The 17,767-nt window shown below is 39.4% G+C and overlaps 1 protein-coding gene across 2 annotated transcripts; it reads right to left on the bottom strand.

Moving 5' to 3' along the window:
- Positions 1-2,366: 2,366 nt before the first annotated feature.
- ccdc30 (coiled-coil domain containing 30) lies at positions 2,367-17,194 on the bottom strand. 2 transcript variants are annotated; one of them, XM_085260436.1, is made up of 28 exons: positions 17,113-17,194; positions 16,193-16,392; positions 15,345-15,527; positions 15,035-15,155; positions 14,651-14,841; positions 14,348-14,428; positions 14,183-14,257; positions 13,418-13,574; positions 13,090-13,161; positions 11,920-12,035; positions 11,704-11,807; positions 11,420-11,612; positions 10,365-10,463; positions 10,032-10,160; positions 9,702-9,839; positions 8,547-8,725; positions 8,036-8,303; positions 7,826-7,930; positions 7,273-7,443; positions 6,597-6,806; positions 6,039-6,196; positions 5,765-5,930; positions 5,151-5,272; positions 4,904-5,045; positions 4,646-4,782; positions 4,217-4,334; positions 3,938-4,002; positions 2,367-3,842 (listed from the first exon to the last, which is right to left on the bottom strand). In XM_085260436.1, exons 2-28 carry the CDS (start codon positions 16,205-16,207, stop codon positions 3,632-3,634), a joined length of 3,726 nt encoding a protein of 1,241 aa, XP_085116562.1. In that variant the 5' UTR covers positions 16,208-16,392; positions 17,113-17,194; the 3' UTR covers positions 2,367-3,631. The 2 variants fall into 2 exon arrangements, 1 of the variants encoding a protein (XP_085116562.1); XR_014890222.1 differs by lacking the exons at positions 2,367-3,842; positions 3,938-4,002; positions 4,217-4,334; positions 4,646-4,782; positions 4,904-5,045 and having other exon boundaries at positions 5,558-5,930.
- Between the last annotated feature and the right edge of the window lie 573 nt (positions 17,195-17,767).

The following is a 17,767-nucleotide window of genomic DNA, read 5'->3' as shown; positions in this document are numbered from 1 at the left end:
ATGATTGAATTCCCAAGGACGAGAGGAAGAGGGAATAAAAGGGGAAGCAATGGAGATGAAAGAAGGTTCGGATGGCTGAGAATGCAAAGTGAAACATACCTCAATTTTCTTTTAATAAAACCAATTTATGAAAATATTTATTTCTAATCTTGTTTATGGGTTTGAAACATGCATGTGCAAAAGTATTCAGCATACAAACCTTTCAAACTGTCCAGTATTCCACACAACATTTGAAACCAGCTGACAGTAAGAACAAATGTCAGATCTTGAAAAGCCCACCGATGAAATCCCACTGGCTACTAAGCTTGCTATAGGCATGACGGCTGGACATGTAAATTGCACGGCCTTTCCACTCCTGGGGGTAAAATTAGTCCTCTCTACTCACTGCACCCCGTATAATAACCCATATATAATATCTCTCCTTGTTTGAGGATTCAGGGGATGCCTGTCAATCATCTCAAAGGAACACAGAATATATTTACATAGTTATACCACAGTGTAGCATCTCAGAGACACTGACAAGAAATATTGTCTGAATAATGCCATTTTTATGAACAAGATTTATGAGACTATCAGATTTCCTAATTTTGATCTAAACATTAAAGCAATCTAATGAAACACTTAATCTTGGCTATTGTTAGGAAGTGATCCATCTTAAGCAGCAATTATGTTTCTCTAATAAACTTATTTGACTGGAGGATGATTTAAAAAAAAAGGTTTCGTTTGCTGAGATCCTCGAATGGAGATAGCCACCCAGAGGATAAAAGAGGTACTACAGTTCATGCATGTCTATTACTCTAATACCAAACTATTCCTGTGCATGTCTGCCTGCACTGCCATGCACTTTAAGGAATCACTATTACTTTAAAAGCATTTGTCAAAACCTTTATCAGCATATTTCATATCAACACTGAGGTTCTTTTTCCTATTAAGTAAACCAGTTATGACAGATCCTTTCTTTAACTGTTATTACAGCCCATCTGTGGCCTGCAGGATGCTCACCAGCTACTAAGGCTTCCTGTTTACAGCCCTCTTCCTGTTACTGCGATGGCCGAAATGTCACTAAAACCGCTGACAGAGCTGCTGACACCGCAAGAGCCTCGCTATATAATACTTAGTTAAAACACTTTGGGAAGCATTTCACATCATTTAGGTTGTGCTTGTTAATACTTTATTTAACATTAATGCTCCTTTTATTTGTACTTTTTAGATCATTTATTTAGATCAGATTGTTCATTTGATTTTAGTTTCAACTACTTTTTCTTTTTTTCAGTTTCATTTTTATTGTGTAACATGCATTTCGGTATCTGTTTAGTGCTATTTGGAGGAAAGATTTAAGAACTTAAAACAGGCATTGCAATACAGTTTATTCACTATCATGTCAACATAAAACCTCCACACATGCATAATACTAAATAGGATTCTGTGCATTTTATTTATATATATTTTTTTTTTAAGGGAAAGAGTTTTGAAAAGGACCACACCCACCCTAAACAGTAACTTTAGAACTCTTTCATCCAAACAATAAAAATATAAAATTATTATTTTGTTCTCATTTACAAAACTGAGTTCAAAACATATCATAATTTAAGGATTATGACAGAATTTCTTCTCCAATGATAAAACGACAAACAGCTTTAAATTGATTTGAATGGAAAATTTCCAAGAGACCCTCTTAAAGTTATTTCTATATCTTTATAAATTATAAAAATACTGGCATCTGCCAGTGCTACCCCCTCAGCCTCCTAGTAGACACACCTATTATATTTCAAAATCCTACATCGCCTTGTTCTCAAGTTTTTGCAATCACAAGATTTTCAGAACACTTGACCTCTGACCTTTAAGGGGGAAGATACTGAGATTCAACGATTTTCTAGTAGATACACCTATGGTATCAATTTGATACCATACTTCGCCTTGTTGTCGAGTTACAGCAAAAAAACATAAAGCAAACCACAATAAAAAATCCAAATATGATTGATATGCTTTTTGAGTTTTTTTTCCTGTTTTTGGTTTTTACACTGATACCCACACAGATGAGAAGTGTGAAATGCATAATATGCAGTTATAATAATATTGTTGCTCAACGAGGATTTAAAGCTAATGCATGTCAGGCAACAATTACAGTGAAAACTCTCCTGAGCAACTTTATTAAAAAGCAGATGGTAATAGCAGTAATTTCATTCTAAAATATTTCATATATTTTCATTCATTACAAATACAAAAAAACAACTCCAGAGATGTTAAACTCAATGTTATCAGTGTAAAATTAAAGCAGCTTTGCATCCTTCGCTAAGTCACAACAGTGCACATTGAGATGTAGGGGAAATAAAAAAACAAACAAAAAGCATTCTTTATTTATCAGTCTTTATTTATGAAAATAGCTTTTTTTAAAAATGCATTTGTACAAATACAACAGGAGTGAAAGTTTCTTATTGACTACATCTCATTGTTCCCATGTCGTTTTTGTTATCAGATGTATTCACACTTCGTCATTTCAGGCACGTTGAAGACAAAACCAAAGACACTGTATAACGGTGGATACAAAACCTGTATTTAATACCATGTGCAAATGGCTAAAGTCTTACTGCTGATCGTCTTTGTGACTAAAGCACAAATACCTTAAACAGCGGGTCCTTGGAGAACAGAAAAAAAGTGTAAAAAAAGAGGAAAAAAATGCCTGGAATTGTGTGACTTTGCAGACTAAAATAAAACTATAAATAGTAAATAAAGCACTGATTGTAGCAAGTACTCATCTCTGAACAGAGTCCAGTATTTACTTTCAGTGTATGGCAATCTCTTATTAAACGAAAAAGTGAGTCCGCCTTGTCTATCTTGAGTCTGTCTTTATGGTTGATATGAAATGAGTACGATTTTTTTACATTTGTAAAAATGCTTATTCTTTTTAAAATGTCTTTGAAACATTCATTACTATCACCTCTGTGCCTTTGGTAGAGACTAGAGGAATCAATGTGGAAGAGAGACTCGGGTATCCCTGATGGTTGGTGTGTGGAGAAAAGTGTCCGGGCACCATCCACCAGCACACGCTCGCACTCACCGGCATCAGAACACTGCCAAGGTTAAATTTAATTGGGGAAAATGCATACCTTTAATATCCCACACTTTCCCCAAATGTAAACACGAGTTAAACATCTTGTAAAGTGCTCAGTTTAAACTAGTACCATTCAAATATTCCTCATGAAGAGACATTCACTGCATTAGCATGAAAAGCACTAATGTGATTTTAAATATTTAGACGGCTTAAGATTTTTTTACAAAATCGATTCACTTCTTCAGCTACCAAGTCAAATCTCCTTTTAGATAATGCCCCTTGAAAATATGTAATAAAAATATCGTATTGACACTAGCACAGGCATTTTTTGTTTTTTTACAAACCCCCCAAATTTTCCCTCGTCCAAAATCTGACTTGATATATACACATGTACCTCCCAGCCAAAGAAGAACCTGCTAACACATCAAACGTAGACACCGTCCTGAGCAGAAATGTAGTGGAAGCTCCCTTTCATTATTACTCTTTTAACAAGGATAATTTGGATTCTATATATAATATATATTCATTACTTCTACACAGATTTTTCCCTGTAGATGAAGACAGACATCGTACCATTTCTTATACCGGGTCACTGCTTTTAGAGCTCTCCTCCGCCCCTTTGGCAGAGGCTAGAGGAATCAATGGGGAAGTGAGATTCAGGTATCCCTGCTCTGAAGGTTGGTGTATGGTGAAAGGTGTCCGGGTGCCATCTGCCAGCACACCATCGTCCACCTTCACCCGACAGATTGCATCCAGGAAGCCCAGTTTGTTACCAGAACCTGACGTCAAACTGATGACAAACCACAGATGATATGAAAATTGCCCAAATTACAAATATCAATCAATATTTTAGGTCAGCAAGCTGTTCTCTTAAAGTTGTCTTACCTTAGTGCAGACGTATGTAGGATGCTGTCAGTGAGAGCATCAGTGGGAAGCATTTTTCTGGCATTCTGTTGATCATTTAAAATGTATTAGCAAGCATGCCAACATATTTTTTTTAATACAGTGAGATGAGAAACATTTTTACAGTTTTTTTATTCTTCTTTTATTAAAAAAACAAACAAAAAAAAAAAACACCAGTCATTTAGTGAAATGGCAATCCTGTCATTTTTAATATGAGTATAGAAAAATATTGCAACAACATAAAGATGTATAAAGAGCTACCTCCATGCTGTAGAGTGACTGGACATTCCTCAGAGCACGCTCTAAAGAACTGACTTGATTGGAGAGTTTCAAGGTTTCGTCCTGCAGTTGTTTGTTTTCCACTTCTAAGAGGTTAACCCTTGAACACAATAATGTTCACAACATTCACTCACAACTTCACAATAATTTTTCCAACATATTCTTCACATCTTTAGTTACAAAAACATTCAGGCTAACAACTAAAAAACATGATTCTGTTGTGTTAAATACTAAATATAAAGCTTTCCAACCATCTCAATATATGTACAAGTAAATGTGATTTCTTAGCACTGCATTATGCAACTAATGAAGTTAACAAATAGTATTTTATACTTCTGGTTGAAATAATTAAAAGAGTAATATTCATACTGTTCTGCATCATGTACATGTGTAAACAGTGACTGAGGATACCTATATTGGACTGTTGAGGCGGTCTTCGTGGCCTTGCTGCCCATCTCCTCGGCCTCAATTATCTTCTGCACCAGTTCTCTCTTCTCCTCCAAAAGCTTCTCATTGACTTCCATCACTAACTGGATCCTCTCTTTGTCCTATCACAATTCAGAAGACAAGAGAAAAATGAATGAAAACAGATTTTGAAGAACACTTTTCTACAGTGCTTCACATCTCTTCAGGAATATTTAGGAGTCAGCATTCTGCTTCATGTGTGACCTTCTGAGAAAGCATGGAAGCAAGCTCGAGATCATTCTCCAGTTTCTGGATGGTGCTGTCTCTCTGTTCGGTTGACTTTAGAAACACCAGCTTAGCCTGACGCAGTTTGGTCTTGTGTTGACTCTGTTTTTCATTGTACTTTCTGGTTGGTGGAGCAGAGGCGATTGAGAGCAAGAAAGGCAAAAGGTTAATGTAACCTAATTACCATTTACTTTATTTTATATTATGGTTGTTAGATGCATCTAACCTGACATGCACGTCGAGTTGGAGGAGAACCTGCTGCAGCTCATCCTGCAGTCCTTTACAATCCTGCTGACTGGCCAACAGCTCCTCCTGCAGCTTTTGACGTGACGCCTGGCTGTCCTTTCCCTACAGAACATATACATTTCAACAGATATTACAAGTGCATAAAATGTACAATCGTGTTAAACACAGTGAAGCGCTGACAGCAAACTTCTTGCAATATGATAGATTTTTTTTGTATATCTGTCAGCAATTAAGCAATCTTAAATAATGTACTTAATAGGTTAAATGTGCCCTGTATAGCAGCTTACTGTCAAAACTGAGTACGCATTCCTCTGAAAAACTTTCTGGTTTGCAGCAAAGGATTGAAATCTTAGCTCGAAAACAGAGGAAGTGACAGAAGATACATACTGCGCAAACAATGTTTGATTTGGGCTGTCAGCAGGGCGCCTTAAAAAACAAACAAACAAGACACTTAATAACACACTCCTTTTAAGGCGTGTAGCAAACTTGGAATGGGTGTATGTTTTGACTGTCACTTTTCAGGGAAAACTTTCAGTTCAATGAGACCTCAAGTGCCACAGCAGATCTTAGGAAGCACGGTACACCATTCCTCACCTCCTCTCTAGCATTGCTAAGCTCAGCCTCCAGGACGGATAGACGGGTGTCCAGCTGCTGGACACGGTGGCTGAGCTCTGCATTTGTCCTGGTCAATGAGGCCTCCTTATGCCTCAAGGAGCGAACCTGTTGCTGCAGCTCCTCCTCGCGCTGTTCTAACAGCTTCCTGAGAGGAGACCGGAAGAAGAAGAAGAAAAAAAAAAAGACTATTCAAAGCTCTTAAAAAGCAGGTGAAGAAAAAGGACAGTGTCAGCTGTGCTGCACTTTGTGGAACCTGGTGATGTGCTCTTCCTGCTGCTGGGCTCTCAGAGCTAACAAGGCGTCAGATAGATCCCTGCTTTCCCTCTCCAAGCGGTTGGTCTCGCCTGCACGAGCTTCCTCCACACGCAGCTGGTGCTGGACAGACTTAAGCTGCTGTTGTAGTTCCAGGACCTTCCAAACCACAACAGAACCACAGGTTTTGCTCAAAAACACAAGCTCCTAACTTTACACCCATCAACAAAATATGTCAGGATTTCCTTATGATGTCAAACAAACAAAAAATACTCCACAATGTTCGCAAATAATGTTGACTGCAACCGCTTCTTCATCTTACTCAATGTTCAGAAAAGCATTAACTTCATTTGCTTAGGACCAAAACATGTCATAGACTGGATATTCCATTAAGCGCTCAGTATGGTGTCACTGGTTATTTCACTGATAAGAACAACTACAGCAAGAATAACATAACTGTTGAATAAAACCACTTGGAGCCTTTAATAACAGTTGACACACTGACAAACCAGGCGATCCAGATTTCACACCGGACTAGAGTCTTTACAGTTATGCTAACCTTCTTGTCAGCAGCGATGAGTCGTGCCCTCTCAGCCTGGAGGTCCCCCTGCAGACTAGTAGTGGCATTGCGGTTTGCGGAGCTACGAGCCAGTTCCAGCTCCAATTGCCTGATTTTCTGCTGCTGATGTTCACACTCGGCCGCCTGACCAGTGACTTTCTGCTCCATCTGTACCAGCTTTGTCTGGACCTGCTTCACTTCTGCACTAAGCTGAGAAAACATGTGGGAGGACAGCAGATGTAAAAAAACAAACAAACAAAAAAAAGATGTTGAGTGTTCATTTACATGTTGATTGCAGTTACACATTTGTTCATAAGTTAATATAAGTATCTAGTAGCTCAAGTGAGGGTTGTCCACACAGAAAGTGATCTGCATGTCGCGCATCACCTTGCTGCTGATGGTTGGTTGATAACGAAGATTTCAGGTTATGATCGCCCAAGTAACACTCCTATGTAGTTACCAGTTTCATATGTCAATCTACAGTATTATTTGCTAACACAGTAGTCACTTCATTTGTGGTTATTTTTCCCATCATCACTTTAAAATCATCCAGCGGTCTTTGGCCGTCATGTTGCTGTGAATCGCTTCCTATTTAGACATCTCTTAACAGTGGAATGAAGATGAGGAAGTGCTAAGTAAATTAAGTGATAAACCGAGGGTTTCAGGGAATACTCACCTTGAGTTTTTCCTGATCCAGCAGCGTGTTGTGTCTCTTCAGGTCCAAGTTCTTCTCTTTCTCATAGCGTAACTCTTTCTCCGCTGAGGTAAACAGGCTCTGGGCCCTCTGCAGGTCTTGCTTCATTTGTTTAGCTTCTTCTGTCTTCTGCTTCAGCACCGAATCTTGGGACTAAAGATGGACACTGTTGTCAGTGTTCATGTTTATGCTGATTTAGCAAATGAACAGAGATAGTCAACTTCTGTAATTTTAATGGAACATTAGTGAAAGAAGGCCATCTGAAGCTTCTGTGTTAATGATGAAAATAATTACAACATTATTACTTATTATTATCATTATTATTACTACAATACAAAAGAGAGGTAGACTGCCATAAAATTCCGGCTTTCTGTCTTTCAGTAAGATTGCTGAAGTTGCTAATTAATAAGAATATTAAGATGTCAGCTGCTTAAAGCATAAAGGCTAATGCAGCTGCTACAGTATGACAATTATAGCAATAAAGAGCCAGTTACATAATAAACCTACAGAATAGATTTTTGTTTTTCATATGTACCTTAATATGTGCCTGGGCTTCATTGACCTGAGCCTCGAGGGCCATTTTGTGCTCAAGACCCTGCTGCCGCTCCTTCTCTAGCTTATTCTGTAGATCACTCAGCTCCTGCCCCAAAGAAGGCAGTGAAAACATTTATATCCATCTTCTATAGTTCTGGCATAAGAAATACCCCATTTACCCTAACCCACCTAAAGAAACCAATCCAGTTACCTGAGCCACGCACTCTTCTCTGCGGTTTTCCACTGGACTGACTCTAGGTTCAAAATGAGCTATGTGCAGTTCAGGCTTCTGGCTGCTGCCAAGCACTTCCTTCGTGGTGGATAGTTGGTCTTGGTGCCACTGAAGCTGCTTAACGAGGCGCTGGATCTCCAGCTCCAATCTCTCCTGTTTGCCCTCTGCTGCTAGCTTCTCCTGAACACTAGAGCTTAGCCTGGCCTGTAGCTCTGCAGTCTGCATCCGCTCAGAAGCCATCTCATCTCTGGGAAATATTCACATATATGCAAAGTAAGTAAGCTACAATGTTCCAGTCTTATCTCATCACTGACTATGAAAAAAGGTACAAGTAACAACTGAGGCAGTGATATCAGTTCTCATCCAACAATGATCCACTTCAATCCACATCTCATAAATACCATACATGTACTATATATTATTTGAATTTCCCAAATATGCAATGAATAAAATATCTTATCTTATTGTAGGACTGGAACTAAAAAACAACCTCAGGCTGTTGTGTGCTGTCTGGAGGCTGCTAAGTTCAGCAGTAAGCCGGTCAGCTTGTTCCTGCAGCTGGCTGACGTGTAGCATGTTTTCCTTCATCTCTTCTTGGGTCTGCTTACTGTCTTTGTAGCACTGCAGCTCTCCCTGGAGTCTGCTATAGGCACGCTCCATCTGGGAGACCTGACAGCCACAGAGTTAAAGACAGTAAGGTGATGAGAAACTCAAGTTGGGGGGTGTAAATGTCAAACTAATGCATGCTATAAATTCATACTGACATATTTATACTGACACGTAATGTACAGCCCTGCACGAAAGTCTTGTAAAATAAGTACATTATTTGGAGAATAGTTAATAAATGTACTTCTAATTTTCAGTGTCAGAAATACCTTATGTTAATGCTAAGAGTCTGAAGTTTGTTTAATATGCTATAATTTTGTATTACCTAATAATCATGAACCAGTCAATTTGAAGCTGGAAAATCTTTTGTTTCATATGATAACCAGTGGAATTCTAGTCAAGAAATGTTCTCTTTTTAATAGAGTAAATACAAAGAACACAAATATCAGTTTGTTATTTTATCATATGCATAATAGCCTGCATATACAGTGGTTATCATCCTGCAAGGGTGTAAAGAGCTAGTTCATAAAGTCAGATTTGAAAGAGAAGGGTGTCTTTCAGAAATCCCAAAGCCGCTTCAAGTTTCTCTGTTTATGCTTCCAAATTTTCTCCTTCATTTCTTGCCCCCAATGAATGTCCCATATATCCATAATCATAAATAAAACTTGAATAATTAAATAAAGAAATCCCCAGTCTCTCTGTAGTGCTTTTTAAAATTTCTGTCCATTCACCATTTAAACACAGTGAAGACGCCTACAAACTTAACAGCACACTTGCACTTGAGCTTTTTGATTTTATCTGGGATTTATTAGACTCATTGGTAAACTTATTTAATTAATTAGGAGTCAAGATATTTTAGTATTATACACACACCTGTTTTCATATACTCTAAAGCTGTATTGTGTGCAAGGTATTTTTACTTTTTAAACCATTTACACCAAAGGCCTATTTCTGCCAAAATGTTTCTAGTCTATAACCATTTTCCTCTGAAGAAAGACTGTGACCGTTTCATTATGTTTAAAATGAAAAATTAACAAACCTTTTCTTCCAGAAGTGTTTTTTCCACCTTGACTTGAGTGAGACTCTTGATGAGTGTTTTCCCCTGTTGGCATTCTATATGAAGGCTGTTGTTCTCAAGTCTCAGTTTGTTTCGCTCTCGCTCACTTATCTGCAAAGCCTTTGGTGTAAAGAACCAAAGAATAACACCCAAAGAATACACGTGGTAACTGTGTGGCATTTAGTTTGTAACATTGTTAAAAACATTCTGAAAATACAACCATAACTCTTTGCATCAGTCCTAAATTGAATTTCTGTGTACGTGTGGCGTTTCTGTTCTGTATTTCACACAAAGCGAAAGTCTAGTTTTTACCTCTTTCTCTTTCTTCAGGGCAGCCTGTGCAGCACTGAGGTCCAACTCCAGCTGTTTCCTCCAGTCTTTCTCCTCAGTCAGACGAGCCTCAAGCATAGCCAGGCTCTCTTGACCACTGTTCCTTAGGTGCTTCATATATGGTGGGACAAGAACACAGAAACAGACATACTGCATAAAAACAAACAAAAAAGTTATTCATGTCACATCATAACTCGCACCCCCTTTGTACTTTGTAGTGAGCTTTACCTTAGTTACTCATTTAAATTTGTGACCTCCACGGCTACTGCATTCTTACCGCACATTGTTGTGTAATGATTAAAGGGCATTTCTTACCAACTTTAAGTAGGATTCGGTGGTTTTGACCTCTTCTCCATTCTGCAACATTTTCTCTTGGGTTTTCTGCTTCTTTATCTCTGCCTCCAGGTTTGTGATCTGCATAGAAATGTAAGACTATTAGTCATTAGGTAAATCTGTAACTAAACTATAGTAAACTGCCATTAGTAATTAATGACTGTGAAAACAGCTTTCTTTAGAGTTTCTGGTGCAGGGGTGTCAAACATAAGGTCTGGAGCCAGAACTGGTGTGGCAAAGACAGACAGACAAATAGACACACACACACACACACACACACAACCCCTTTCAGCTATCTTAGTGAGGACCTTCATTGACATAATGCTTTCCCTAGCCCAGGGGTGGGCAACTTCAGGCCTCGAGGGCCGGTGTCCCTGCAGGTTTTAGATGTGTCCTTGAACCAACACAGCTGATCTAAATTAGCTCCTCAACATGTCCAGAAGTTCTCCAGAGGCCTGGTAACGAACTAATCATGTGATTCAGGTGTGTTGACCCAAGGTGAGATCTAAAACCTGCAGGACACCGGCCCTCGAGGCCTGGAATTGCCCACCCCTGCCCTAGCCCCTTACCCTAAACCTAACCATAACCTAATTGTAACCCTGACACTAAAACCACATTTTGAGCCTCAAAAATGCCTTTAAATGCCTTCAAATTTGTGAGGACCGGGTTGTGTGTCCTCACAAGTGACTGTTGGTTCTCACAAGTATGGTAGAATGCAGATTTCAGTCCTCACAAAGACAGCTAGACAGGAACACACACACACACACACACACACACACACACACACACACACACACTATTATAGAAGCATATGTTTTTTTTTGTTGGTTTGTTTGTTTGTTTTTTTACAACAGGTCCATGGTTAAAAAAAATTCTGTGAATTAACAAAAAATGTGTTTTATAATTACATGACAGTCTGGACAATGGGCTACCAGAACTTTTTCTGTAATTTTACACATTTGTTTTTACAGGCTGTTTGTGGCCCACAATGTAAAATGAGTTTGATATTTGATATTTGAACCAGTTCTGATAAGTACCCTTCTTCGCAGGCCCTCGAGTTCTCCCTCATGTCGATGCCTCTCCTCTTTGCTAGCATTCTGGGCTTCCCCCAGCAAGGCCTCCAGCTCCTCGTTCCTCTCCTCCAGCTCTTCATGTTCCTTGCGTAGCCTCTGCAGTTGTCGCTGCAGGTCTTTCACCTGCACAAGCCCATCTTCCACAGCCTCTTGACACCTAACCGTCAATAAATTACAATTAAACAGCCAGAGAGAGCAGATTGTGAATACCCATCATAATGTAATTATCCAGGAATTCAAGTTTTTACCGTTTGTGAATGTGGTCTTTTTCTTGAGCTGATAAAGCAGACAGATTGTTTTGTTGGTCACTGCAAACACTTTTATCTTTTCTATCTTCTTTGGCTGCATCATTCTTTGCCAAGTGAAAAAAAAAATACAACACCAGTCAGTGCCAAGCTTCTATCATAACTTATTTTATTCATTTTGTTATAATAAATTAATAGGTATGTTCTGTAAATACTAACCTGGTCAAGGAGATTTTTCTTCTCTGACTCCAAAATACGCACTCTGTCCCTCAGAGCTCTGTTCTCAGCATCTAGTTTGTCATTTTGCTCTTTAGCCTGCTGCAACTTCATCACATCTGTGGAGTGAAAAATGTATTAATGTAAGATTAAAATGCCGGTGATCAGCAAATGTGATCATCCCTATAAAAGCAGAAGGTTTTGGCAGTTTGCAGTATAGCCATAGTAATAGTGGTTTACATATTTGTCTAACAAGTCATAGATGCCCAGTTTGATCTAAGGAGAGGATACAAATCCCCTGAGGGTTGCATGAGGAGCGGTATAAAAATCTGCCAAATCAAATATGCAGAGGCACAGATTGTGGAAACCTCTTGAGACAAGGAAGCAGCAAGAGTAGCTGTTTTTTCTGCTCTGGAGCAGGTATGTGTTAAAACAATGCCAGTCATTCACCCCGAGGTCTGACCATGCAATGTTCTGAGAAATTCAAAAGAACCCAAGAGCTACAACTCAGACTCTACAGGCCTCATTTAGCATTTTAAATGTTAAAGTTCATGACAGCACAGTTAAAAAATGGCTGAACATGATATGGTGATTTAGAAGGACTGCCAAGAGAAAGTCTCTTCTATCTAAAAAAGAAAAGGGCACGGCTTAGGTTTGCAAACAGCGCAAAACTTCTGAAAAAACTGCCCAGATGAGACTAAAGTAAAGATGCCTGGCCATAATGCATGGCACCCCGTTTGGTGAAAAGCAACACAGCAGACCAGCACAAACACCTCATAGCAACTGTCAAGCATAGTGGTGTACGAATTATGTTGCAGTCACTGAACTGAATATCAGGCAAAGGGGAAATATTTGTAACATTTATATAATGATTTTTTTTTTACTCCAGTGTTGTAGAATTACAAGTAGCTTCTCTCTAACAGTGACTAAAGTCTTAAAATGTATTAAATCTAAAAGAATAAAAAATAAACAATTTACTAGATGAGTAAAGTTTTTACATTATCCTTATTTTTCCTATGAATACAGATTAAATACAAGCAAAACTAAACAAGCACAGTTTATACTGAGATACAAAATATCTACATAGTGATTTTTTTGTCCACCTAAATTTAAAAATAGTTTAAAAAAAAAAAAAAAAAAAACATCTGAAAAGTTTCCATCAATCTGTCTCACCAGAGTGTTTAAGATTTTCCACTTCCTTCCTCAGGTTCTCTACTTCTTGGACGGTTCCCTGAAGCTCAGATCCTGAGATTAAAAGCACATTTTTAATTCTGTGGACCACAAATATGCTTGGTGCCAATTTGTGTCTATTCATATTAACATTCAGTAAAGTCAAAGATGAGGTATGTTACCAAAATCTATGGGTATAAATAACAGGTAACTGACATTTCATTAGGGGAAGACATCAAAGCTACTGTTATGCTGACTTTAAACACTGGAAAGGTTAATAGGATGTGTGTGCAGGGCAGAAATTTAGGACCATACTGTAACTGCAACATACCGCTTGGGTCTGGGTTGTTGTTTTTGGCAGCATCCAGTTCATTAGTGAGTCTGCGGATATCCTGATGAGCCATCGCCAGCCTCCGGGATGCTTCTTCTAAGTCCCGTTCCAGTCGCTGACGCTCATTTCGCTCTTGGGAAATCTCCTCACTGTGGGCCTGATGTACAGGAAATAAGGGATTAACAACTGGAGTAGGAGAAAGGGGAGGAAAGAAAAATGGTAGGAATGGTAGACTGGAGATGCATGGACCCAACATGCAATTGTTAGAGACATGCATTTTCAGACTGCGAGTAATCATCTCTGCAGGCCTGGAACAAAGCAGGGGAAATTAAGTATATATTTATATCCCAGCATTCACCTGCACAGAGAGACCAGGAAGACCAAAAGTGCACATGCTGTTACCTGTGTTATGCCATCACTGCCCTATGATAAATTATGTTCTTTAAATCAGTTTTTTTTTGTGACAGCCACAGTAGACAGGAAATTGTTGAGGTGAGAGGAGGGTATGACATGCAGCAAAGGTCCACGCAGACAGTCAAATGTTTTGTAACCATTAAGAACCAGGGACACCCTTAAAAAATGCATTTATAGATGTATTAGTGAAATGCTCTGCAGCACAGCAGTCATGCAGATAACAAGGTATATTATTAATGTGGAAAACATTTCAAAAAGCAGTGGCCCTCTGAAACAAGCCGGTGAAGTTTGGCTCTTTATCATGATACCACTGTTAAATTACTTAGCATAAGCTATAAAGTGGAGACCTACAGGGTTAATACTGTGCTTGCTCTGACCAGACCTGCGAAGGCCAAACAGCTTCTTCCACGGACTCTGGGATGAGCACTGCTGAGAGGAAAAACCACTGTATACACACTCACAACAAACACTATTCGGACATGGATCTCAGCCAGGGCAAAATGAACGCCACTTCACCTTCACTGCGTTATTGAAGGTCTTCTGGAGATCCTCCTTTTGCTGTCTCAGGTCATCCCCCCTCATATGGCAAATAAACTCCTGTCCAAATGTCACAAAGAGACAAGGCCTTACTTAGCATTTTACATACACATACAGTCTTTGCACGTGTTAGCTTTAACCATTGCTTTTCACTACAAGCATGAAGCCTTTGGGCATACTATTTTACTCTATTAGCTCTCAAAACATTTCAAAATTACGTTGGTCCCACGAGATAACTGACATCCAAATAAAGCCTTTGATTTACGTAGGTCAGCTCTTTACCTGGTGGTCAACTTCCTTCAAGTTAACACTGAGACTCTGACTTTCCAGTCTCCTCTCAGTAGCCTCCAACCTTTCCAGCAGTGTGGCCCTCTCCACCAGTAAATAGGCCACTATCTCACTGGGGCTGGTCAAGCCCATCTCCACCAGGTCCTCCTGAGCCAGCATCTCTGCCAACTCCTTGCTCTGACTCTCTAGAAGAAAGGAGGGTTTTCTTCTGGTCAGCAGTTTGTCATGTACAATTATAAAAAAACCCCACATACGAACAAATGATGCTCTACAGCAACATAGTAATTACAAAGTACATTTCCACTGGTAAGCAAAGCTAGGGTATAGCCCAAAGGAAAAAATGCCCAACACATTGTACTACAGTTGTGAAAAATTCACCCAGCTGGTGTTGAATCTGGTGAAGTTCATGCTGCAGCTGTTCATTGTGTCTTTCATATTCTGCAGCCAGGCCCTCTCGCTCTTCTAACAGCCCACGAATATGTGCAACATAGCTCTCCAGCTGATAGACAAAAAGAATTGCAGTGTAATTTAGCTGTGACACTGATGTGTCCCGCACATGTTCATGATTGTACTTCATGTGAAAAGTGACACGTTCTTTTTAGACTGTTTTTTTGGGCGTTTCATTACACATCATTGGCTCACTCTATGATGAAAGTTGGTCAAATAAAACAACAAAGGAGAGTCTCACCTCCTTCATCTCATTGGCTTGCTGCACACGTAGGGTCTGCACCTCTTGGGTAGCTGCATGAAGCTTCGCCTCACTGTTGAGAAGCTGCTGCCAAAGGTGGCACTGCTTCTCTTCTCCACTGGCCCCTGGCGATAAGCCATCCTCCTGGAGCCGCCTAGAAATCTTGTCCAGCTCCGTCAACACCTGAAGGTCCGGAGAAGGTCCAGTTATCATATTTTTTAATGCAATGTTTACCTGCAGCTTTTAAGAATTTATACATGTACACTCCTTCCAGTCATCTTGCCGTTGCATATGCAGCTTTGGGTATTATAATTCTTTGTTTGCTAATGTTTATTCAACTCCAGTGTTATTTAAGTAAGAGTGAAAAGGTTTTACATTTTGAGTATTTTTCTATACAGTTTTCCTGCTAGCTAACTACAAGACTAAGCATAATGAACAATGGTATATCTTTTTGCAGTGGCACACGGTTCAATGATGTGACATTGAACACATGTTGCAGAATTCAACACTGTACGTTGTAGGGCTGGTAACTGGAGCCAGCGGTCATGCAAACTGCATACTACTCTGGGAGCTGTCACGGCTCCAACAACATCTTGCATATTGTCACAGGTTGGGTATCAGGTCTCATGTACTTGTTGTAGTCAAACATTGCACCACCTGGTCTATGCTATCGCGGACTAAATGGTTAAAAGATCAGAAATTTGGTGATTGTGCGTGCAAGATTTATTCGCCACCAAAACCAGTTTAGGTACAGTGTTTTCATAGTTGAAGAAAAGTTACATTGGCCAGCACATAGGAGCATAGCAGATAGGTCTAGTGTATCTCAAAAGTAGCCAATGCTGTGTTACCTCTTTATTATCCATCGTTACAAATTAAGTTTGGCACAGCAGCGTCTGTAAGGGATGAATTTTATCTCCATCAGTCGAAGTACTGATCCCACACAACATTTCTGCTAACTCAGGCTCCAACGATGCGCCAGAGATCAGCAGATCCTCAAACTTCAGCACTCACATTGCTGGAGTAATCCATCCAGTATCTCATGTCCGCTCTGTGAAAGACGCGATTCTTTAGAACAGTGCTGCCAGGTAGGACAGGCAGTCATAAGCTTAGAGATTATCTACCTACTACAGGCACATGCATTTTAACAGCTGACACACATTGCATCACCCGAGGCTATGCAAAACTCCAAACTGGTGAGCTATTTTATCTGCTGTTTCCTTAAATGGTAAGGATAACACATCTAGCCCTAAGCTTCCTCTCCAACATTTAGGAAGATTTCATGGAGCAGGGAGATCTATGAAAATTCCCTGCAATAAAAACAATGCAAGTGTCTTCCCAATAATAGACAAGGATCATTTAATTTTGTTTAAAAAAACATCTTTTTTTCCCGGCTAACCTTTCTTTCCAAAATGTCTGACGACGAGGAGCAAACGGGGATTTTTATATTTCTTTTGGCAAGATCTCCAGTCAGAGATATGTAACAATCACAGATGTGTTAACCAAGACAAGCTGTTTTAGTAAGATATTACACAACGAAAACAGACAGATGTGACTTCCCACGATGCTAGTTAGCAAAGTTCTTTCCAAACTTACCAAGGCATACTTCACATTGAGCTAACGCTAGCTCGCTAACGGTAGCCATAGCTTTTACCACTGGCCGCTTGGCAGCAAAAGATAGACTCTGTGATATCTTAAGACTCCTACTTAACCCTAACTTCTCCGAGGCGGTAAAGCTGAGCACATAATGCAAAGTTAAAGTTCTACGAACCTTTTAGAGTAAATACGGACGGCTGTGGACAGGCTTGGCAGTGTAAATTGGCTTCTACCAGCACCTAGGCAACGGACCGTACCATTAAAAGGATGCAGAGGGGACAATCGATCACGAAACGTCACCACCAACACAACACTTAGGCTTTTAGAAGATTAGCTATTAGGGATCTTGCTGATCTAGAATGAAAAGAGAATGACGTTTATCGTCATTATACGGCCGTACAGATTGACTTTGTACTTGGCAATCTGGCAAGTCAATAACCATGAATACAGAAGAATCCCACTCTTTCCAGCTATATTAGTTCATAGCGTCTTTAAGGATTTCTCATTTCTCAGGTCATACTCGAAAACTGTAGAGGGCGACAAATGTTTGACAACTGGAAGATTCCTTATCGAACAACTTCATTGCTTGAGACTAGGGTTAAAGTATTTGCACATCAAAAATTACTCTAGTAGTATGTCCATCCACATTTTCTTTGACGCACATTTCAGAGTTTTCTGCAGTGTTATAAATGATATGACTTGATATCATGATTACTTAATAAACTTTATACAATAGTTCAAGTAGATCATCCAAAAGAACTAAGAAACATGTCAAATAGGAACACTGAAACATGTTCTCCACCTGCTGGTGAAAAGAAGCAGCTGCATGA

Source organism: Mchenga conophoros, linkage group LG20 (assembly GCF_057382185.1).
Source record: "Mchenga conophoros isolate Kocher_MC1m ecotype Shallow Benthic linkage group LG20, M_conophoros_male_GT1.1, whole genome shotgun sequence".
Classification (NCBI taxonomy): domain Eukaryota; kingdom Metazoa; phylum Chordata; class Actinopteri; order Cichliformes; family Cichlidae; genus Mchenga; species Mchenga conophoros.
Note: the sequence above shows the minus strand (reverse complement) of the source record. Positions and strands in the feature narration are given on the sequence as shown.

Coding starts and splice junctions, on each gene's coding strand:
- ccdc30 (XM_085260436.1), bottom strand. Junction 14,842..15,034: donor CCAGATTCAACACCAGCTGG/GTGAATTTTTCA, acceptor CCTTTCTTCTAG/AGAGTCAGAGCAAGGAGTTG. Junction 11,613..11,703: donor AAAGACCACATTCACAAACG/GTAAAAACTTGA, acceptor ATTGACGGTTAG/GTGTCAAGAGGCTGTGGAAG.